Genomic DNA, 25546 nt, shown 5'->3' with positions numbered 1-25546 from the left:
CCGTCTTTGAACAAAATATCACTGATTCTATCTCACATTATTCTTCCTAATTGATTGCTTTGATAGGATGGCATCATTGGATTGATGTTGCAATTTAAAGGGCAACATGAAGTAGAAAATCTGTTGTTAACATAACAATCTAACTGAATGTGATGAATGGAAACACAAAAGGATGTTGATGGAAGGTTGAGCATTTGCATCCTTAACATGGGGCATTGTGAATTGACAATAAATGCCTGCATTGCTGGTGGAACCTACACCCTGAAATGAAAAATGAAAAATTGGACCTGATACGAAGTCATCGAGCAACAGTGTGCATTATAAATTGCTGTGACATCTTTTATGTTTTACAGAAACAACATCAACAACAAGAAAGTTGCCACCAACAACGACATCGTATGGTAAGTGACTTACGGTTGTTTATCAAGAATAGAAATAAGGAGACTGGGAATGGGGCAGTTCTTGATGACTAAGTTCTTATTAGATCTTGGTGCATCATGATGGCAGGGTCCTGAGATTATCAGGCTGGCTGAGGCATTGGTATCCGTTGGTGCCCTGTATGTGGCGACTCTTTGCATACCTTGTGTATGCAAAACAAAGAATCTCACGGTGACATATCATGTGATTATAAAGTATCATTCATTCATTCATACAGCTATACAAGTCTCTTATGATAACATGCTTGGAAGACTGTATAATTTTGACCTCCTCATCTGAGAAAATATATGCTTCCTGAGAGATCGTGCGGTGAAAGTTGACCGGATTGACTTTCGCTCCAGCAGAATTGTCATATCCGGAGAGATTAGGTCAAGTCCGTTTAATCACCTGTAGTTAGTAGACTGGAAGAAAGCCTCACTGCAACTTCAAAAATCCAGAGAGATCTGATAAGGATTCCCCTTGCTGTGGAGACTTAGACTATTGGGTCACAGTCCCAAGATATAGGCACAAAATTATGGACTGAAATGAGGAGAACATTAGGACAGAGTGAGGCCCTGGGGAGTTTGCTAATCAAAACACTTGAGAGCCAACATCACTGAATATATTTTAGGAGGTAGAGAAACATAAAATCTCAAAAGTCTCGAGGGGGTTGGATAAAAAGAGATCAGCAGCCATAATCATACTGAATGGCAGAGCTTGCCCTTCCAGTTACTGTACAATTAATAAAGTTGAGTGCCAATTTGCCGATTTCCCTGAGTGACCAATAAATGAATCACCAGACAATGTGACCTGTGACCCAGACGTAGGACTGGTCTGCAGAGTCTCCAATGAGTCTTTGGAGGAAGTCAATGTATGTCTTGACTATCACATTTGATTTTGCTATGAGCATGAAGCGACAACAACTCCAAGTCCAACAACAACAACAACAATTTATGGTAAATATGACAGTTATGTGCAAGGAAACTGTATTTTATTGAAGGGGCATTTGGAATTTTATTCTGTTTCAGTAAGAGTTCCAGATGCAGTTCAATCCATCATGTTTCCCCCCTAATGAAGCTCAGTACAAACTATCCGGCCCATATTCTCTCCATAAATCCCCACTCTCCATGTGACCATGCTACTTCTCAGTTTCTTAAAATTCTATCCCTCACTGAAGACCTCCTTCTGCTGCGGTCCATACACTCACCCATCTTCCTTCCCTCTGTCTATTTCCAGCAGTAATTCTCAATTCTAAAGTACAGAGGATCCTTCAACTTTGATACCTTTCCCTATGAGGAACTCCTACTCTGCCCTTCTTTAATTCTCTATCACTCCTTATCACCATCGACCAAGTGTTATCTATCATCTCACTGGACGCAGAAAAAGCGTTTGATCAAGTAGAATGGGATTATATGATTAAAGTATTGCAAAAATTCCAATTGGGAGAGAACTTTATAAAACTATTATATAACAAACCTACGGCTAGAATTCTAACTAATAATATACTATCCTCGAAATTTGAACTATCAAGGGGCAATAGACAAGGATGTTCACTATCACCGCTGTTATTTGCTCTGGTAATTGAACCCCTTGCTGAAAAAATAAGAACACACCCGGATATTTATGGTTATAATACAAAATACTCAAATAACAAAATATCCCTATACGCCGATGACGTACTATTGTACATCACAAAACCACAAATTAGTATACCAAACATATTAAATTTAATTGAGGACTTTGGATTCTTTTCAGGATATAGAATAAATTGGGACAAAAGTGAAATTATGTCGATAAAACCAAAAGACTCAACACACCTCCAGAAATTCCCCTTTAAAATAGCCACAGAAAAATTCAAATATTTGGGAATTGAAATTACTAGAAATTACCATGATATGTTTAAAGCCAATTATAATCCCTTACTTATGAAACTAAATAATTTGATTAAATTCTGGAAAACACTTCCGATGTCCCTAATAGGCAGAATAAACGCTATAAAAATGATCTTTTTATCACAAATCCTATACCTATTTCAATCAATACCTATATATCTCCCAAAAAATGTTTTCAAAAAATTGGACTCGGACATTACAAATTTTATATGGGATTATAAATCCCATAGAATACAAAGAGCACACCTTAATAAACGAAAAGAGTTGGGGGGTCTAGCACTCCCTAATTTTATGTATTATAATTGGGCGGTAAATATTAAAAATATGATTCACCTGGATCAACTGGATTGTAATGGAAAGAGAGGACTGCTCTCCGTGTAATATAGGAGCGACTCTCCTCTCACCAATACATCTGAATAACAAAAATTATAATAAAAATCCAATTATACATAGTACAATTAGAACAAGGAAACAAATAAAACAGAATCTAAAATTAAGAAACCTATCTCTTTTAATACCAATAGTTAATAATCCATCGTTTAAACCATCAATTATAGCAAATCATTCATACAATGGGAAAGAATGGGAATCAAAACGCTTGAAGATTTGTATGAATTGGGAAAATTACTATCATTTCAACAACTACAACTGAAATATAATTTGAAAAATAATCAATATTTTAAATATCTTCAAATTCGTGATTATCTGAAAAAATATACAAAAGACTATCATAATATGCCTACCGACTTACTGGATGAAGCAATGAAGACAAAGGCGGAATCAGCTAATCTAATATCGTACTTATATAAGATCTTCTTAAACATAGAAATACCCATAACTGATGGAATTAGAAGAGACTGGGAACAAGAATTAGCTATAAAAATTTCAAAAGAGAGCTGGGATAATCACTTACTACAGGTGCATAAATGTTCGATCAATGTACGACATACTCTCATCCAATTCAAAACATTACATAGACTATATTATTCAAAAACTAAAATAAATTAACTCTTCCCCAATGTCTCACCCATCTGTGATAAATGTCTGTGTCAAGAAGCTACCATAGCGCATTCTTTTGTTTTTTGTACAAAAATCCAAAAATTCTGGTATGAAATATTTGATATCTTTACAAAATGAATGAAAATAAAACTGGTACCAAAACCAGAATGGATCATTTTTGGAATATCGGAAGGTAACCCTGAACTAAACGTGTTTCAGAAGAATTTACTCAGTTATGGGCTAATAATAGGAAAAAAGCTCATACTTAAATTCTGGAAAAATGCGCCCACACCAACAATAAAAATATGGATATCAAATATGTTTGAAACACTACATCTGGAAGAGATGAGATTCCTCTTAGCAGGCAAAGCAGACTAATTCCAAAAGACGTGGTCTGCGTTTTTGGAACTATTACAAGCATGAGGTGCAATAATAATTCAATACATAAATAAATAAATAAATAAATAAATAAATAAATGGTACCAGGATCTGGCAACAACAAAAACAGACTTGGTTGGTAGTCCCCTCTCTGCGGAGCTTAATGTTATAATAGAGCGATTGTTTCTTCTTTCTTTTTCCTTCTTTTCTAGGATCTACTTTCATCCTTTATTTCCTACTCTAACTTCTTTTCTAAGGGGCTTTCTTTTCTCAACACTCTCTTGCACCTGCACGACTCTTGCACACTTTCCTTACTTCTTTACTTCTATCTTTTTCTTAAAGCTCAAAAAATGAAGCAGTGCAAAAAACTGTATTAAGACATATGTGTTGTGTATTATTGTAACTTACCGTACTTCTAATAAAAAAAAACAAAAACAAAAAACGTTGATACCTTTCCCTATAAGGAACTCCTACTCAGCCCTTCTTTAATTCTCTATCACTCCTTATCACCATTGAGAAATAACTTCACCAACAGAGTTTCAGATCACAACATCATCTACTACCAACTACAAACTTGACAGGTAACAGCGAGATTACTGTACTTCTTGCCCACAGTTGCTCTCCAAAGGAACGTGGTTTATTCCTCCGTCATTGAACAAAATATCACTCCGATTCTATCTCACATTATTCTTCCTAATTGATTGCTTTGATAGGATGGCATTATTGGATTGATGTTGCAATTTAAAGGGCAACATGAAGTAGAAAATCTGTTGTTAACATGACAATCTAACTGAATGTGATGAATGGAAACACAAAAGGATGTTGATGGAAGGTTGAGCATTTGCATCCTTAACATGGGGCAATTGTGAATTGACAATAAATGCCTGCATTGCTGGTGGAACCTACACCCTGAAATGAAAAATGAAAAATTGGACCTGATATGAAATCATCGAGCAACAGTGTGCATTATAACTTACTGTGACAACTTTTATGTTTTACAGAAACAACATCAACAACAACAAAGGTGCCACCCACAACAAGTTACACAACTGGTAAGTGATTTATGGTTGTTTACCCTTGCACCAAGTTTGTCTGCACAAGGACTCTGGGTGAGCCATTGAGAAAGCAGCAACGTACAACTTATCTGAGCTTTCTCAGATAATTCATTTTCTAACCATTTGCTTTTGAATTAGTTGTAGCTGTGGACTTTGTGTTGTAAATTATGGATAACCTTCAGAGGACTGTGTTTCAGTGAATTTACCCATTAGACTGTGCTGATCAAGAATTCACCACCAGTTCATACAATATTTATGATCTGCACAATTGGCAGAAATAGGCTCATGATTATGTGCCTCCAATATGTGAAATGGGAATGAGTTTTCCAGTTAGTTTTGATTAAACAAATCTTGTCATCAAAAATACTGTGATTAAAGAGAAGGCAAAATGTTTCAGGAATTTGGGAGTAGGTGCTGCACATCTTCACAACTATAAACAGGGCCAGTGCTGAGAAATATCGTCTAATGAAGAAATATGTATCTTGCTATTTTATTTTGTACTTTTGTTTAATGAACACTTGAAGGAAGATGAATTGAACCTTGGCTTCTCCTTTTCCAGACTGGAAATGTAATGGTGTCTGGTCTGAATGGTATAATGACCACAGACCATCTGAATACAGTCCAGGCGATACTGAATTACTGGAATCCATACGGCAAGATCTGTGTCCTTCCAGTTACTGTACAATTAAAAAAGTTGAGTGCCAATTTGTCGAGTTCACTGAGTGGCCAATAAGTGAATCACCAGACAATGTGACCTGTGACCTAGACGTAGGACTGGTCTGCACAGTCTCCAATAAGTCTTTGGAGGAACTCAACATCTGTCTTGACTATCAAATTCGATTTTGCTATGAGCGTGAAGCAACAACTCCAAGTACAACATCCACAACAACAATTTCTGGTAAATATGCCAGTTATGTGCAAGGATACTGTCTTTTATTGAAGGGGCATTTGGAATTTTATTCTGTTTCAGTAAGAGTTACAGATGCATTTCCATCCATCACGTTTCCCCTCTAATGAGCTCTGTACAAACTATCCAGCCCATATTCTCTCCATAAATCCCCACTCTCCATGTGACCATGCTACTTCTCAGTTTCTTAAAATTCTATCCCTCACCGACGACTTCCTTCTGCTGCGGTCCATACACTCTCCCATCCTCCTTCCCTCTGTCTATTTCCAGCAGTAATTCTCAAGCCACCAATCTAAAGTACAGGGTATCCTTCAACTTTGATAGCTTTCCCTATGAGGAACTCCTACTCTGCCCTTCTTTAACACTCTCTCACTCCTTATCACCATTTAGAAACAACTTCACCAACAGAGTTTCAGACCACAACATCATCTACTACCAGCTACAAGCTTGACAGGTAACAGCGAGATTACTGTACTTCTTGCCCACAGTTGCTCTCCAAAGGAACCTGGTTTATTCTTCCGTTTTTGAACAAAGTATCACTGATTCTATCTCACATTATTCTTCCTAATTGATTGCTTTGATAGGATGGCATCATTGGATTGATGTTGCAATTTAAAGGGCAACATGAAGTAGAAAATCTGTTGTTAACATGACAATCTAACTGAATGTGATGAATGGAAACACAAAAGGATGTTGATGGAAGGTTAAGCATTTGCATCCTTAACATGGGGCAATTGTGAATTGACAATAAATGCCTGCATTGCTGGTGGAACCTACACCCTGAAATGAAAAATGAAAAATTGGACCTGATACGAAGTCATCGAGCAACAGTGTGCATTATAACTTACTGTGACATCTTTTATGTTTTACAGAAACAACATCAACAACAACAAAGGTGACACCCACAACAAGTTACACAACTGGTAAGTGATTTACGGTTGTTTACCCTTGCACCAAGTTTGTCTGCACAAGGACTCTGGGTGAGCCATTGAGAAAGCAGCAACGTACAACTTATCTGAGCTTTCTCAGATAATTCATTTTCTAACCATTTGCTTTTGAATTAGTTGTAGCTGTGGACTTTGTGTTGTAAATTATGGATAACCTTCAGAGGACTGTGTTTCAGTGAATTTACCCATTAGACTGTGCTGATCAAGAATTCACCACCAGTTCATACAATATTTATGATCTGCATATTTGTCAGAAATAGGCTCATGATTATGTGCCTCCAATATGTGAAATGGGAATGAGTTTTCCAGTTAGTTTTGATTAAACGAATCTTGTCATCAAAAATACTGTGATTCAAGAGAAGGCAAAATGTTTCAGGAATTTGGGAGTAGGTGCTGCACATCTTCACAACTATAAACAGGGCCAGTGCTGAGAAATATCGTCTAAGAAGAAATATGTATCTTGCTATTTTATTTTGTACTTTTGTTTAATGAACACTTGAAGGAAGATGAATTGAACCTTGGCTTCTCCTTTTCCAGACTGGAAATGTAATGGTGTCTGGTCTGAATGGTATAATGACCACAGACCATCTGAATACAGTCCAGGCGATACTGAATTACTGGAATCCATACGGCAAGATCTGTGTCCTTCCAGTTACTGTACAATTAAAAAAGTTGAGTGCCAATTTGTCGAGTTCACTGAGTGGCCAATAAGTGAATCACCAGACAATGTGACCTGTGACCTAGACGTAGGACTGGTCTGCACAGTCTCCAATAAGTCTTTGGAGGAATTGAACATCTGTCTTGACTATCAAATTCGATTTTGCTATGAGCATGAAGCAACAACTCCAAGTACAACATCCACAACAACAATTTCTGGTAAATATGCCAGTTATGTGCAAGGATACTGTCTTTTATTGAATGGGCATTTGGAATTTTATTCTGTTTCAGTAAGAGTTCCAGATGCATTTCCATCCATCACGTTTCCCCTCTAATGAGCTCTGTACAAACTATCCAGCCCATATTCTCTCCATAATTCCCCGCTCTCCATGTGACCATGCTACTTCTTAGTTTCTTAAAATTCTATCCCTCACCGACCATTTCCTTCTGCTGCGGTCCATACACTCTCCCATCCTCCTTCCCTCTGTCTATTTCCAGCAGTAATTCTCAAGCCACCAATCTAAAGTACAGGGTATCCTTCAACTTTGATAGCTTTCCCTATGAGGAACTCCTACTCTGCCCTTCTTTAACACTCTCTCACTCCTTATCACCATTTAGAAACAACTTCACCAACAGAGTTTCAGACCACAACATCATCTACTACCAGCTACAAGCTTGACAGGTAACAGCGAGATTACTGTACTTCTTGCCCACAGTTGCTCTCCAAAGGAACCTGGTTTATTCTTCCGTTTTTGAACAAAGTATCACTGATTCTATCTCACATTATTCTTCCTAATTGATTGCTTTGATAGGATGGCATCATTGGATTGATGTTGCAATTTAAAGGGCAACATGAAGTAGAAAATCTGTTGTTAACATGACAATCTAACTGAATGTGATGAATGGAAACACAAAAGGATGTTGATGGAAGGTTGAGCATTTGCATCCTTAACATGGGGCAATTGTGAATTGACAATAAATGCCTGCATTGCTGGTGGAACCTACACCCTGAAATGAAAAATGAAAAATTGGACCTGATACGAAGTCATCGAGCAACAGTGTGCATTATAACTTGCTGTGACATCTTTTATGTTTACAGAAACAACATCAACAACAACAAAGGTGACACCCACAACAAGTTACACAACTGGTAAGTGATTTACGGTTGTTTACCCTTGCACCAAGTTTGTCTGCACAAGGACTCTGGGTGAGCCATTGAGAAAGCAGCAACGTACAACTTATCTGAGCTTTCTCAGATAATTCATTTTCTAACCATTTGCTTTTGAATTAGTTGTAGCTGTGGACTTTGTGTTGTAAATTATGGATAACCTTCAGAGGACTGTGTTTCAGTGAATTTACCCATTAGACTGTGCTGATCAAGAATTCACCACCAGTTCATACAATATTTATGATCTGCATAATTGGCAGAAATAGGCTCATGATTATGTGCCTTCAATATGTGAAATGGGAATGAGTTTTCCAGTTAGTTTTGATTAAACGAATCTTGTCATCAAAAAATACTGTGATTCAAGAGAAGGCAAAATGTTTCAGGAATTTGGGAATAGGTGCTGCACATCTTCACAACTATAAACAGGGCCAGTGCTGAGAAATATCGTCTAAGAAGAAATATGTATCTTGCTATTTTATTTTGTACTTTTGTTTAATGAACACTTGAAGGAAGATGAATTGAACCTTGGCTTCTCCTTTTCCAGACTGGAAATGTAATGGTGTCTGGTCTGAATGGTATAATGACCACAGACCATCTGAATACAGTCCAGGCGATACTGAATTACTGGAATCCATACGGCAAGATCTGTGTCCTTCCAGTTACTGTACAATTAAAAAAGTTGAGTGCCAATTTGTCGAGTTCACTGAGTGGCCAATAAGTGAATCACCAGACAATGTGACCTGTGACCTAGACGTAGGACTGGTCTGCACAGTCTCCAATAAGTCTTTGGAGGAATTGAACATCTGTCTTGACTATCAAATTCGATTTTGCTATGAGCATGAAGCAACAACTCCAAGTACAACATCCACAACAACAATTTCTGGTAAATATGCCAGTTATGTGCAAGGATACTGTCTTTTATTGAATGGGCATTTGGAATTTTATTGTGTTTCAGTAAGAGTTACAGATGCATTTCCATCCATCACGTTTCCCCTCTAATGAGCTCTGTACAAACTATCCAGCCCATATTCTCTCCATAAATCCCCGCTCTCCATGTGACCATGCTACTTCTCAGTTTCTTAAAATTCTATCCCTCACCGACGACTTCCTTCTGCTGCGGTCCATACACTCTCCCATCCTCCTTCCCTCTGTCTATTTCCAGCAGTAATTCTCAAGCCACCAATCTAAAGTACAGGGTATCCTTCAACTTTGATAGCTTTCCCTATGAGGAACTCCTACTCTGCCCTTCTTTAACACTCTCTCACTCCTTATCACCATTTAGAAACAACTTCACCAACAGAGTTTCAGACCACAACATCATCTACTACCAGCTACAAACTTGACAGGTAACAGCGAGATTACTGTACTTCTTGCCCACAGTTGCTCTCCAAAGGAACCTGGTTTATTCTTCCGTCTTTGAACAAAGTATCACTGATTCTATCTCACATTATTCTTTCTAATTGATTGCTTTGATAGGATGGCATCATTGGATTGATGTTGCAATTTAAAGGGCAACATGAAGTAGAAAATCTGTTGTTAACATGACAATCTAACTGAATGTGATGAATGGAAACACAAAAGGATGTTGATGGAAGGTTGAGCATTTGCATCCTTAACATGGGGCATTGTGAATTGACAATAAATGCCTGCATTGCTGGTGGAACCTACACCCTGAAATGAAAAATGAAAAATTGGACCTGATACGAAGTCATCGAGCAACAGTGTGCATTATAACTTACTGTGACATCTTTTATGTTTTACAGAAACAACATCAACAACAACAAAGGTGACACCCACAACAAGTTACCCAACTGGTAAGTGATTTACGGTTGTTTACCCTTGCACCAAGTTTGTCTGCACAAGGACTCTGGGTGAGCCATTGAGAAAGCAGCAACGTACAACTTTCACTGAGCTTTCTCAGATAATTCATTTTCTAACCATTTGCTTTTGAATTAGTTGTAGCTGTGGACTTTGTGTTGTAAATTATGGATAACCTTCAGAGGATTGTGTTTCAGTGAATTTACCCAATAGACTGTGCTGATCAAGAATTCACCACCAGTTCATACAATATTTATGATCTGCACAATTGGCAGAAATATGTATCTTGCTATTTTATTTTGTACTTTTGTTTAATGAACACTTGAAGGAAGACGAATTGAACCTTGGCTTCTCCTTTTCCAGACTGGAAATGTAATGGTGTCTGGTCTGAATGGTATAATGACCACAGACCATCTGAATACAGTCCAGGCGATACTGAATTACTGGAATCCATACGGCAATATCTGTGCCCTTCCATTTACTATACAATTAAAAAGTCGAGTGCCAATTTGCCGATTTCCCTGAGTGGGCAATAAGTGAATCGCCAGACACTGTGACCTCTGACCCAGACGTAGGACTGGTCTGGAGAGTCTCCATAGAGTCTTTGGAGGTGGTCAAGGTCTGTCTTGCCTATCAAATTCGATTTTGCTGTGTGCATGTGGCAACATCAATTACAAGTACAACATTTGTTTCCAGCTGCAATTCTACATTCACCAATCTACTCAAACATGGCCAATCATCCATCTTTGTTCCTTTTCCCAATGTGGAACTCTTACTCTTCCCTCCTTTAACCCTCTCTCACACCTTATCTGCTCTCTGCTACAGATTTATCTTGATTATCTTATCGCTTTTTCATTCACCTCCATATAATCCACACGGATCTTGTTGTCGTTAAAACTGAGAGGACTTGAATGTATGTTGTGTAGTAGACAGTTTGGAAGGCATAGCGCAAAAGGAGAGCAAGGGGAGGTGGACAGGATAAACTCTCGGAGACACTATAGAAGACGGGAGAAGAACTAATGGAAGTCTCATGTTCAGGATTACGTTGAGGTGAAATATGCCCCTTTCAGTGAGTGACGGGAAGAGTAATGGTGCTGATTCTCTAATGACCCACTCCAATTTCTCCTCTATATTTTTCCACTACATTTTCAGATTGATTACCCAACATCCGGTACTCAATGACCAAAACCTTTCCTCCAAATAAATACAAGAAAGAACAAAGCCTTTAGCCTAAAACCACATTTAAAAAATAGATTTGGTGTCATAGCTTCCATCTCCTGTCCAGTAACTGGCAAAGCACAATCTTGAGATCATGTTGAATCACTGGCTTTGGTCCATTTATCTATTCCATAACTGAGGATGGATTACAGAGATTTCCATCTCTGATATCGCACAATTCTAACCCTCTAGCTTTCACTCTTCAGTCTTCAGATTATAAAAAAGTTCTGCTGATTGTGTTCTATACCAGTCAGCATTCATCAGTTAAGAAATCTGGTCCGTCTATTTTATATAAAGGATACAGCATTAATGCAATTGCCTGTCTTGACCCAAATGATAAAAGTGACCATTCCCACAAATGAGAGAATATTCTGGAGTGATGGGAGTAAATCTAAGCAGCGCTGGATGATGTACTGGCAGAAACGACACTTGATAGGGCAGGATTGCCTGGGAGATCATTTCGAATAGAGCGGGAGGTGGATTCGCACCTAGCAAATGAACAACAAAGCTCATAGAAACTTTAAACATCCTGGCAGAACAGGACAGGGTTTCCACGCTTTGGAGACTAGCTATGAGGGTCACCGTCTCCCATTATTTAGCAAGAAATTATGCACTGAGATGAGCAATAATATCTGCACTCAAAGGGTGATGACTCGTATGGAGTTTGCACTTACAAAGGCTTAAGAATCCAAGTCACTGAATATATTTATGGAGGTGGACCAACTTCCAGGCTCAAAAGGTCTCAAGGGGGATGAGGAGAGATAGATGACCAACCATCACCATTTCGGTTTAAAGTGCTAAATGGTCAATTTCAGCTCTTATTTTCCACATACAAAAATAATGCAAAAAGACAAAACCTGTGCCCCCAAGTCCATGTAGTTCAGAACTTATTTGGACGTTGTAGTATTTAATAGCCTGACGGCTGCATGGAAGAAGCTATTCGTGAACCTGGATGTTACAGTTTTCAGGCTCCTGTGTCTTCTTTCCAATGCCAAGGGTGAAATGAATGTGTGGCCTGGGTGGTGTGGCTCTCTGGTTATGCTGGATTCCTTTTTGAGTCAGTGACTCCTGTAAATTCCTTCGATGGTGGGGAGATCAGAACCCGTCATGGACTGGGCCATGCACACCACTTTGTGCAGTCTTCTTTGCTTCTGGGCATTCAAGTTGCCGAACCAGCCCGTGATGCAACCAGTTAATATGATCTCTATTTTTTCATCTGTAGAAGTTCAAAAATGTCCTCAAGGGGGATGGGGGAGAGATAGATGACCAACCGTAATCATGTTGCTTTAAAGTGCTAAATGATCAATTCTCCCTCTTATTTTCCATGTGGTGTAGAAACATTAGCCAAAGTTTTTTTTTCTACTTGGAATCATGCAGCAGGAAGCAAGCATTTGAACAATGCACATTCATAGAATCTCAGTGTGCAATTTAAATGTTTTTGACTGCTCTCTAGAAACAACCTCACCAATAGCGATGCAGACCACAACCACTCCCAGCTACAAGCCAGGTTGGTAACAGTGGGTCTCCAAAGGAGTCTGATTTATTTCTAGGAAGAAAATAACACCCTGATTCTGTCTCAGATTACTCTAATTGAGTCATTTGGATATTGTCATCATTGGAATGATGTTGCAACTTAAAGGGCCACATTTTGCAAAATTATGTTCAATGTTTATTATTAGGTGTGAAAGGTTTAGCCTTTGTCTCCTTAATATGGAATACATTGTTGATTGACAATAAATGGCAGCATTGCTGGTGGCACCTACATACTGAAATTGAAAAGTTTGGACCTGATACCAAGCATTAAGCCACAGTGTACGGTTTAACTTGTTGTGACATCTTTTGTATTTTATAGAAACACCAACAATTACAACAAAAAAGGTACCACCTACAACTACATCAACCAGCACCTACACAACTGGTAAGGGATTGACAGCTGTTTATCCTTGTACCAAATTTTTCCGCACAAGGGCTCTGAGAGGGCTATTGAGGAAGTAACAAATATTCCTCTTCGATCTCTTTTCCCAATGAGGAACCTTTACCTCTCTTTCACACTTTGTCAGCCATCTGCAACAGATTTATTTTAATTTCCTTATTGCTTTTTCATTGTCCTTCAAAATAAATTCTGATGGACCTTGTTGCTGTTAAATTGGAAGACTATGAAGGGATGTTGTGTGGCAGCCAGTTTGGGAAGAGTAGCGCAAAGAGAGGTGGAGGGGAGGTAGACAGGATGAGCTTTAGAAGTCATGAAAGAGGACTGGAGAGAAACTAAAGGAAGCGCCTTGTACAGGATTAGGATGAGGTGAAATTACATGCTGTGGGCTAATGACAGGGAGGGAAGTGGTGGAGATTCTTAGGGAATTAGGGTTTACATTACGGAAGATCACAGTACTGTAAACCCTCATTTTAACAGAGCACTTTATAACGAGTTTCGGTTTTAGCTGACCGACAGGCAATTCAACTCCCGGAACACAACACCTCCCCTCTGCTTTCGGCCCCAGCTTCTCACGTCACCCCCGGCTTTCAACGTGCATCATCGTGCCCTTCTTTATCTACTGCACGGCTTGGTTGAGGCGGCTGTAGTTGCGGCTCACGTTGTAGCCCTATGGCGACAGCGCTTTGTTAGGGCCGTTGCCAATGACAGGATGTGCTTGGTCATTTTGGGGCTTCCTCCACTCTCGCCAGCTGCTACTTCTAAATGCCGGCCCTCTCTTTGTCCGCTCAACTGCTGCCTCCTCCTCTTTCCCCCATTGCTCTGTGCACTTGGTCTCTTCCCTGCCCCCTCCACATCCACCTCCCCTGGAGTTGCCGACATACTCCACCTTGGAAGACGTCGGGGACTGCAGGGAGAAGGAGGAGGAGGTGGCAGTGGAGCGGCGGAGTGGGCAAAGCCGCGGGAGAAGGAGTAGCCGGCCGTGGTGGAGCTGGTGAGAAGAGAGGGAGCCCCTCTGTGATTGAACGCATCTTGTTACTGGCAGTGGCCTGATGAAAGTGCTGCCGGCCAGGGGCTACAACACGAGCCACAACAACAGCCTTCATTGTTGGAGACATGGAAGTCATTGTGCAGCACAATAGGACTTTGGTAAGGCCACATGTAAAATATTGCATGCAATTCTGGTTGCGCCATTTACAGGAATTATGAGGAGGCTTTGGAGAGGGTGCAGAGGAGGTTTACCAGAATGTCACCTAGATTAGAAGGTTTCAGCGAAAGGAGGAGTTTGGATACACTTGCATTGTTTTCTCTGGAACATCAGAGGTTGAGAGGAGACTTGATAGAAGTATATAAAATTATGAGAGGCACAGATATAGCAGGGAGTCAAAACCTATTTCCCAGGGTGTAAATGTCTAACATTAGATGGTATAGTTATAAGGTGAGAGGGGGCAAGTTTAATGTAAATGTGTGAGGCTTTTTTTTTACACAGTAAGTGGTGGGGGGCTGGAATGCTCTGCCAGGGGTAGTGGTGAAAGTAGATATAGTAGTTGACTTTTAAGAGGCTTTTGGATAAGCACGTGGAAGTGCAAAGAATAAAGGGATTTGGATCATGCGGACAAGATTAGATTAACAGGCATCATGTTCGGCACAAACATTGTGGGCCAAAGGGCCAATATCCGTGCTGTACTGTTCTATTTTCAATGTCTGGGAAGAGGTGCTGCACGTCTTGTCAGCTATAAAGCTTGCCAGTACGAGGAATACCATCAAATGGGGAAAAGTTATTTTGCTATTTTTTTCTGTACTTTTGATTAATTACTATTTGGAAGATAAACTGAACCTTGGCTTCTCCTTTTCCAGAGGAGAATTGCATTGGTGGCTGGTCTGCATGGTTTAATGGCCATAGACCATCTCCAGACAGTCCAGGCGATATTAAATCACTGCAGTCCATACGGCAAGATTTTTGTCCTGCCGTTTCCTCTACAATTAATAAATTCGAGTGCCAATTTGCCGATTTCCCTCGGTGGCCAATAAGTGAATCACCAGACAATGTGACCCAAGACCCATACGTAGGACTGGTCTGCAGTCACCAAAGAGCCTTTGGAGGAAGTCAAGATATATCTTGACTATAAAATTTGATTTTGCTGTGAGCCTCTGCTAACACCAACTCCAAGTACAGCACAACACTGATTTACAGTAAATATGACAGCCTTTTGCAAGGAAACTGTCTTTAATTGAAAGGGCATTTGGAATTTTAATTATTTCAGTGAGTATCCATCATCTTTCCCCCCTCTGTACAAACTATCCAGCCCATATTCTCTCCATTATCCCTGCCTCTTCATGTGGCCATGCTACTTCTGATTGTTTCTTCCAAATTCTATCCCTCGCCGATGACTTCCCTCTGGTGCCGTCCAAACCCTCTCCCATCCTCCTTCCCTCTTTCTACAATACAATACAATACAATACAATACAATTTATTTGTCATTTGGATCCCGTTGAGGTCCAAACGAAATGTCGTTTCTGCAGCCATACATACAAAACGAGAAAGCCCTGAGACACAACAATATGTACACATACATCCATCACATCGCTGTGATGGAAGGCAAAAAAACTTATCTCTCCCCACTGCACCCCCCCCCCCCATGTCAGAGTCAAAGTCAAAGCCCCCGGCTGGCGATGGCGATTGTCCCGAGGCCATTAAAGCCACGCCGGGTGATGCAAGGTTGCGCACCGGGTCCTGTTGTTGGAGCCCCCGGCGGGCGCTCGCAAAGTCCCGCGGCCATTCCAAGCCGCGCAGGGCGGTGATGTAAGGCCCCGCTCCAGGTGCTCCTCAACGCCGCAACTCGGGCGGGAGAAGTCGCCGTTGCGGAAGCCCCGAAAAGCGGTCTCCCACCAGGGACCCGCGGGCTCCCGGCGTTCCCGTCCGCCAGACCCGCGGTTGCAGCCTCCGAATCTCTGGGTGTCGGGCCACAGCAGCGCTCCACCACAGCTCCACCCGCTCCGGACTCGGCCAGCCCCGCGACGGTGAGCAGTCCGCAGCTCCGCGACTGGAGCCCCAGGTCGTTCCTGCTGGTGGCCGCTCCACGTTGCCCAGCCTCAAGGACAATGGAGACCCAACAAAGAAAAGTTCGGGTCTCCCGTGCAGGGGAAAGATTTTAAAGTTACCCCCCCCACCCCCCCCCCCCCCCCCCCCCACACACATACCCCGACAAAAAAATAAAATAAAAACTACATAGAAACGAGACAAAAATAATAAAAATATAGACGGACTGCAGAGGCCGCTGCTGACGAGAGTCGCGCCGCCCACCGAAGTGTCCCAGATGCAATTCTACATCCACCGATCTACTCAAACACTCTAATATTCTCCTTTGATCCCTTTTCCCAAGAACCTTTAACTCTCTTGCACACCTTAATTGTTCCCCACCAGATTTATTTTGATTTCCCTATCGGGCTCTCAGCCAAATCCCAGTTTTCCTTCACTCTTCGGCATCCTGTAAGAAATCTGAGCCAGTCAGTTTAATTCTGAGTGTACAGCATTAATGCAATTGTTTATTGTGAAATGTTTATTTGCAATACAGAATCGACAACACCTGTGACGATTTATGGGAGATAGGGTTTTGCATTACTGAAGAGGACTATACCATTAAAACAGTGAAACTAGTCTATAATTTCTCAGGCCAGCTTGACTCGTAGCACAGCCTCCATGCTACTTTCTCCTCACAGCTACAATGCAACTTCCAGTTAAGGATGTAAGATCTATCTAAGCAGAGCTGATTAGCTCGAGCTGCAGATTTCCAGTGGTGGCATCGGGTTCCATTGTACAATCTGAACAAGACCAGGAGAATTCTTCATACCACAGTCATGGAGATTTATAGATGGTATGTCAGTTATATTGCTTGTTAAGCATGGAAAGTTTAGCCTTTGTCTCCTCAATATGGGGGCAATAGGGGATTGACAATAAATGCCAGTATTGCTGGTGACATCTGTATCCTGAAAATGAAAAATAACAAGTTGAACCTGATACAAAGTCATAGAGCAACAGTGTGCATTATAACTGACTGTGACATCTTTTAGGTTTTATAGAAACAACATCAACAGGCAAGGTGCCGCGTACAACTTCAACAACCAACAGCTCCACAACTAGTAAGTGGTTGATGGCTGTTGAACCTTGCACCACAGTTGCCATTTATTTATTTCCATCTCTGTATTATCACACAATTCTAACCTCTAGCCCTGCTGATATCCTCATCAATGTTTCAGCTGGATTTGCATATTCTATTGTACACTTGGTTGCCCACACTTGTTTTTCAATCTTGAGATTATAAAAGATTCTGCTGGTTGTGTTCTTAACCAGATCCCAGTCACCTTCAGCTTCAGTTACCAAATCTGTAACCAAATTCAATTAGCCCACATTATGCAAAGGATACAATATTAATGGAATTATCTATCATGAACTAAAGGATAAGAAGGACCATTCCCACATGAGCCACAATATACTGCAGTGATGGGAGAAGCTAAGCAATAAATTGATCTAAGTCAGCACTTGATAGGGCACGATTTGCCAAGGAGATCAGGTGGATTTGCAGCTTGCAAAGGAAAAAATGGTGCGGAAGGCTGTTTGGAGGGAAAGAGAGTAAACTGGAGTAGTTGGTTTGGGTTATGAGATCTGTATAAACCAATCCTGTTGGTAGATATATCAACATATATTTTTGAGATAAGCCAGATGTAGCAGAACTAAACTAAACTAAAATAGATAACAATCAACCAGTTGGTCTGCCTGCTCTGTAGCTGGGAGTAGATGTCATTGTGGTCAGTAGCTTTGCTGTCGATTCTGTATTGCAGAAAAACATTTTACACTGTAATACCTCTAGTTGGAGGTTACAAAAGTTTGACTTATTGCTTGCCAGTGAAAAGCTTGTTCCTGCATGTTAATCAGTCAGTAGAAAGACTATAGGATTACAATCGAACTGTCCACAGTATACAGATACATCTTATTTTTCTTGTGTATGGCGTGCACAGCCTACAGTTGTAGGACAACTTGTTCTATTTGAACTTATTTGATTGTACACGCCGAGTTGATTGCATTCGTCGAAACAGGGCGGACCACATGAAGGTTGCAATCTTCCAACTCAATAAACAGATACATGATAAACAGGTAAAACCTAATGCAAGATAAAGACTAGTAAAGTCTGATTAAAGGTAGTCCAAGGGTCTCCAATGGAGGTAGTAGTTCAGGATTGCTTTCTAGTTGTTCTATGTTCTATGAAATAAATGCCAGCTAGTTTTGCCCTATCTCAAACTTTTCTTTCAAATTATTGCTTTAAAAATATTTTCCTCTATTGACCACTCTGCTATCCCATCCTCAATTTTAGTTTATGACAACAGGGTTAAACCTTGCAAATGCGCAATCTGTATAGTTGTATCATTTTATGCATTCTGTTATAAGCAGGTAACAAAAGTTAGCTTCAATGGTTCCACAGTGTCTGTGTAATTATTTGATTCGGAATTGCTTTTACTATGGACGTTATGTTGTAAATCCTGAGGTAGGTTGCTTAAGGGCCTGTCCCACTTTCACAACCTAATTCACGACCTTTTTTACTCGTGGACATTTTTCATCAGGCTAGAAAAACGCCCAGACCTACTTGATGCCCTGAGTACCTACGACTAGCATCACGGCCTACTTACGACCTCCTACGGCCTCCTAGGACCTCGTGACGACCATGCTGCGAGTATGAGTCGGGGCAAACTCGGCAGAGGTTGTGAATTAGGTAGTGAAAGTGGGACAGGCCCTTTACAATGTGCATAATCTCAATACTTCAACAGCTACATTCCTGACGAGGGAGGTTCTCAGTAAGCAGTCCCATTACTGCGTACTCTGTGTGGGTGCTGATTGTTAGATCTGAGATTGCAACATTGCCAAATATGCCTGGGCATGATGAAGGTGTTGATGAACTGTATTAATTCTGATTGACAAATTGTTGGGGTGTGTGATAGGTAATGTTAAATTGAGCAGTGGTTGGGTGGTTTGGAATAGCTGGTCGAGATGCTGACTCGTATCTTGCGCAAACTGGATTCAATTTGTCAATCAGGATATACATTGAACATGTCAGAGTGGAATTTGCATGTTCTCCCTGTGGCCACCTGGGATTCTTCTGGGTGTTCCGTTTCTTCCCACATGCCAAAGAAGTGTGGGTCAGTATGGTAATTGGCCTTTGTAAATCGCCTGAGTGTTTAAATGAATGGTAGAATCTGGAGGGGGGGGGGAAGGGAGGTGATAGTAGTACTGCATAAACAAAATGGGTTGGAGTACGATTATTGCAGAGGTTGGTACTTGATGGTTGGTGTGGACCATATGTGCCAAAGAGCCTTTATCTGTGCTGTATGCTCTATGAAACAATTTGTTTGATTTCTTTGAATTTAAATGTTTTTTATATTTTAATTTAAACAAATGCACGATTTTTTTGTAAAGTCTTTGACGATTTCCTAATTCTTGCCAATTTTCTGAATGCCGACATTTTGCTGAGTTGGCAGGGCAGGTTATTGCAGCTGCTCTGTGAATAGGACTGCTGTTGCTCTCCTCACAAGATGCCCACTCAGCTGCAGAACGCTCTGATGTTGTGCAAAACCTGTGCTGGAGATTGGGTTGGATTCTTTAAGTAAATTAACGCTGGGGAACCGCGCAAGATAATAAATAGTAATCTATTCTAGTGGATCATCAGCAAGAATTATGAACTAATGGAACTTCAATATTATCAATTGCAAACATACTCAAAGGTCCAGCAATTCTCCACTGAAGTGACTTTCCTACATAGGTGGTAGGTTAGAGGCCTCAGTTTTGCATCATACGACAGTGTCCTAAAAACTGAAGGAGACAAATAAAACCTCACAATGCATCAGAAGTGGTTGAAATGTTTTTTTCATGCTCTACAAAAACAACAGCCACAGAGAAATTGACCAAAGCCACACCAACCACCAGCTATGTACTTGGTAAGTAATGGTGACTTGTAATCATGTAAAGCCCCTTTCCACGTGCAATGTTGTGATTGCTCTTTGAGTAGGTCGTGAAGTAAGCCTTTCATTCTTCTATCGAAACCTATTTTCCTTGTAATTTGCTTCCAGTATTTATCTTGCTGATTATCCTTAGCAGGATGGAATCCAAAATTAGGAATATTTATTATCACATTTCTGATTTGTGAAGCTCCGAGTGAAAATGGTGCATTGAGGTGTTATTCCTAATAAATAACACATCTTCAGTTATTAAAAATGTTCTCCCTTCAATATTAACACTATGAATGTAAAATAATATCGTGGAATCAATTGAACCATTTTCCTCAGGTCATCCTGGTTTGATTGTTTCATCTGATTGACCATCTTTCACTGCTCCAAATGCAAGTACAGCGGTTGTGTTTTACTTCGGAGTCACGTGAGTGACTACATGAAGAACCCACTCAGCGCGCATGCGCGGCATTACGCCAGCAGTGCAACAAGCGGCGGCAGCTGGAGTTAGGCTCTCCCACTGCAATTTAAAAAACGGACCGTTAGGTAAGTACACTGAGGTGTGGAAAGGAGTCTAACGGAGAAGGAGAGTTGTGTATGTGTTTTCTGCTTATAGAAATGAGTACACTCAAGAAAAAGCTCTGAAAGAGAACTGCCCCGCTCAATCTCAGGGGGGCAGCAACAGGCGGCTGGACCGCTCATAGAGCGCACCAGCATCCCCGACACCGAGCCAAGCCCAGTCCCGCTAATACCTGAACAGCAGACTGGGAAAAAATCCACCAGGAAAACCAACCGGCCGGTGAGTTCCGATTTGTCGGACGGGGACATGTCTCCACCTAAACGGAGGAGAGACAGCCGCCTGAGCTGCATCCAACAGCTATTGGAGCAGCTCCAGCGGGATGCGCAGAAAGAGCGCTCTCGTGGAGGGAGACCCCCTCCACAGTGTCTTGTGTACTGCCCTCTGCTTCCTCATTACTGGAGGCTAGCATTGGTGACCAGGGCTGGGCTGGGCTGGAACAGGGGCTGGCGGACGAGATCGGGAGTATGCAAGGGGTGCAGGAGCAGGAAGAGCTGCTGGGTGTGGTGGACCGCTATGTAGCAACCGCACGTGCTGGAAGACCGCTGGAACCGAAACTGGCGGCCAGCATAAATCATCTTTCGAATAAGCCCTTGCAGGAGAAGGTGCTTTCTGAGGTGCTAGATCTTTACACAGCACCAGAGAACTGTGAGGCCCTCAGAGTGCTGACTGTGAACAGCCAAATCTGGGGGCTCGTGGGGTCACACATGCGTAACTATGAACTCAAGCTACAGCGGATCCTAAGGCTCCTGACGTCGGCCATCACAGCCTTTGCTCGTTGTGTGGACAGCACGGACATGGATACCTGCCATTGATGTGCAACACTCAGTTTGAAATTAACAACTTCCGGCGGGAAATCATAAGACCTGCCCTCAATCCCAAATTTGCTGGGTTATGCAAAGCCCCAGCTGCAGAGACGGACGTTCTGTTATTCGGGAAGGACCTCACCAAAAAAGTAAGGGACATGGAAGAGGCATCGAAAACTTTCAGCCTCATGAGGGCAGGCCCCGGGACGAGCAAACCAAGACCTATAATACCCAAGCGGCAGCACCCCATGGCATCCACCAGTCGACGTCCTCAATATGGGACTGGTGAAAGCTCGGGGACCGCATTTTATCCCCAAAGATCTTTTTTAGATCAGGGCCCAGAGCGGACCCCATGGAAAATGCGCCACCCCCCAACATCGCCAGCACGTCAGACAAACAAAGCCTTCAAGGACATGAGAAAACAGAAGAAATGCCAATAACCTTGGAGGTAGGTGGGTCTGGTTCCTGCCAGCATATAGAGAGTAAGGGTTCTTTACTAACAGGGGGGAGATTACACTTGTTCAAAGAAGCATGGGGTACTGTCACGAGTGACAAGTATATACTCAACAGCATTAGTGGATATAAAATACAATTCATGCCAGAAAAATCACCGCTAGTTCAACATTGAACATATTTTCTCCCTCCGTCAAAGAGAAACGTGAGGGACAAGCTGAACTGGTGAGACTTATCACAAAGGGGGTCATCGAAAAGACCAAACATGAACCTTTGGAATTTGTATCGAATATATTCACTAAAACCAAAAAAGATGGTGGATGTCGCATCATCATTGACTTAACATCACAAAATAAGTTTGTTAAGTATATACATTTCAAAATGGAGACATTTGTTACTGCCAAACAACTGATTTCCAAAGGATACTTCATGGCAAGCATTGATCTTAAAGATGCTTACTATCTAGTACCCATACACAAGGATCATCGCAGATACCTAAAATGTATCTGGATGGGACAGTAATGGCAGTACAAAGCATTGCCCAATGGTCTAACTTCAGCCCCAAGATTATTCACCAAAATATTGAAACCAACCATGGCAATACTAAGAAAACAAAAACATATTGTCATGGCATATCTGGATGATATTCTGATAGTAGGGAAAATGATGGAATTGGCTGTGGCAGCAGTATCAGCTACAAAACAGCTCCTCGAAACTCTGGGGTTCGTCCTACATCCAGATAAATCCAAGTTGAAGCCATCCACTATCATGGACTACCTGGGCTTCACAAATAACTCAGTCCATATGACTATTACCTTGCCAAAGGAAAAAATGATTGAATTAGCACAATCATGTAACAATTTAATGGTCAACGAGCGACCAACTATTCGACAAGTAGCAAGAGTAATTGGGAAAATGGTAGCAGCATTTCCGGCTACACAATTCGGACCTTTGCACTATCAAAATTTACAGAGAGCAAAGGTACGGGCACTAAAACGACATCCAGGTCACTATGATCGTGTCATGAAATTACCCACTGAAGCAATATCAGAGCTACAGTGGTGGGCAGAACATGTTTGGCATAGTTTCAGCCCTATCATCATCACTAACCCTACTTTAGTTATTCAAACAGATGCCAGTGCTCAAGGCTGGGGAGCGACTAACTCCATATCCAGCACAGGTGGTAGATGGACTAACCTAGAGTCATCATTACTACTTACACTGGGCATTAACTATCTAGAGATGTTGGGCGCCTTTTATGGTTTAAAAGCATATGTATCTAATATGCAGCACTTGCATGTTCAGTTACAAATTGATAATACTACGGTGGTGGCTTATATTAACCATATGGGCGGCATAAAATTATCATGCGACAAATTGGTCAACATGATTTGGCAGTGGTGTGTCGAAAGACATATTTGGCTATCAGCTACTTACCTACCAGGTAAGCTAAACACAGTAGCAGACACCAGGTCACGCAAATTGAATGACAACATCGAATGGATGTTAAACCCTAAAGTATTTGCTGGAGTTACTAAGCAATATGGAACGCCAGATATCGATTTATTTGCATCAAGGCTAAATCACCAGGTACCTATGTATGTTGCTTGGGAACCAGACCCAGAGGCAGCAGCGGTAGATGCCTTCACGCTGGATTGGGGAAATTTCTTCTTCTTTGCTTTCCCTCCCTTCTGCCTCATCAGTCGGGTACTTCGCAAAATACAGATGGACTCTGCTTCTGGTATTTTGATGGTGCCTGACTGGCCTACACAGCCAGCCATGGCTCCCAGTTCTGCATGACATATTGGTTGAATCACCAATGGTTTTTCCCAGTGATCCAGGATTATTAACTCACCCAGTATCAGGCATAAACCACCCATGCCATGAGAAAATTAAACTCCTGGGTTGCAGGTTTTGAACAGACCTTATCTGGAATTGGGATTGTCCGAACAAACCATTACCACCATGTCGGCATCCCTTCGAACATCCACCAGAGGCAGTACTTAACCAGCATCAAAAAATGGGAGAAGTACTGCCAGGAAACAGGAACAGCTAATCCAGTAGTGGTATTCCGGGCCTACCCACCAGAGCCAGGGTTGTGTGTCGTGACCCATCTACAACATTACATAGACACAACCCACAATATCAGAGGGAGTGAAAAAGCCTTATGGGTCAGCCACAAGAAACCTCATGGCCGGGTAACGAGCCAAACCATTTCAAAATGGCTCAAACAGGTACTGAAGGCTGCCGGAATAGATACTAATACATTTAAATCTCATTCCACTAGGGCAGCATCTACATCAACGGCCGAGAGAATGGACGTACCGGTTGACCATATTCTGCATACAGCAGGATGGTCGAGGGAAACGACATTCAGAACTTTTTATAACAAGCCGTTGACAAAACCTGATTTATTTGCAGAGAAAATATTACAAGCTGCAAATATTTAATTCAAGCCCGGGGGAGCAATTATTTTGTTATTGTTAATAAATACCTTTTTTGTTTCTCGAAAAACAGATTCATTGGTTGATTACGATAACACTTCCTCCCTCAAGAACTTCGGCAGTGAGTGAAATAAAACTGTTACACAATTTGAAATCACAGAGCTTTGAAGTCTTCACGTAGTCACTCACGTGACTCCGAAGTAAAATAGTAAGATTAAGTTAAATATTCACCACATCCCGATTCTCAATCTCAATGGTGACCACAAAATCTAATTACCTCAACCTTGGATGTCCATAATGGATCTGAAACACTGGATCCAGCCCACACTTCATGGTCATCGTCTGCACTTACTCTTCAGCTGCAATAAATCTTTGCAGCTGCAAGTCTCTGCCAAGGCCAGTCAATTAAATAGAGGGGGCTGTAAACTATAACTATGTCTCGGACATTACGATGTAAGCCCTTGTTCCTAAGGGTGTCAAAGATTATGGGGTGAAGGCAAGAGGATGGAGTTGAGAGGGAAAGACAAATCAGCCATGATTGAATAGCGGAGTAGACTCAATGAGCCAAATGGCCTAATTCTGCGCCTATGATCATATTGAAGATGAAGCAGGCTCAGATTCAGTACCATGTTCTGTGTTTTCTCTCTACTTTCTTTGAGCTCTAGAGTTATTCATAATTTTTCTAACCTCCTTCTTGAATGTCTTAACTGCTTTCTGTGATAGAGAATTCCATACTGATTAAGAAATTTCTCTTTACTTCAGTCCCAATTGTCCGACTCATAGCCTCTATCTGTGACTCCAGGTTGTGGACATCTCCTGCATTGGGAACCCCTTTAATGCTCTGTCCATGATTTTACACATTTCAGTGAGATCCATGCTCAGTCTTC

General features: G+C 41.3%; 1 protein-coding gene across 3 annotated transcripts in view; it reads left to right on the top strand.

Annotated features, from left to right (window-relative positions):
- The window catches only part of LOC129707991 (mucin-2-like), a 149877-nt gene that overhangs the window by 72522 nt on the left and 51809 nt on the right, over positions 1-25546 (top strand). For all 3 annotated transcript variants that reach the window (XM_055653525.1, XM_055653527.1, XM_055653526.1), the window contains exons 42-50: positions 354-401; positions 4688-4738; positions 5301-5639; positions 6521-6571; positions 7133-7471; positions 8352-8402; positions 8965-9303; positions 10184-10234; positions 13309-13374. In XM_055653525.1, the coding sequence (XP_055509500.1) occupies positions 354-401; positions 4688-4738; positions 5301-5639; positions 6521-6571; positions 7133-7471; positions 8352-8402; positions 8965-9303; positions 10184-10234; positions 13309-13374 (1335 nt within the window). The remainder of the gene's footprint in view (positions 1-353; positions 402-4687; positions 4739-5300; positions 5640-6520; positions 6572-7132; positions 7472-8351; positions 8403-8964; positions 9304-10183; positions 10235-13308; positions 13375-25546) is intronic.

Source organism: Leucoraja erinacea, chromosome 22, assembly GCF_028641065.1.
Source record: "Leucoraja erinacea ecotype New England chromosome 22, Leri_hhj_1, whole genome shotgun sequence".
Taxonomy (NCBI): Eukaryota; Metazoa; Chordata; class Chondrichthyes; order Rajiformes; family Rajidae; genus Leucoraja; species Leucoraja erinaceus.
The sequence above is the reverse complement of the archived record's forward strand: the minus strand, read 5'-3'. Positions and strand labels throughout refer to the sequence as shown.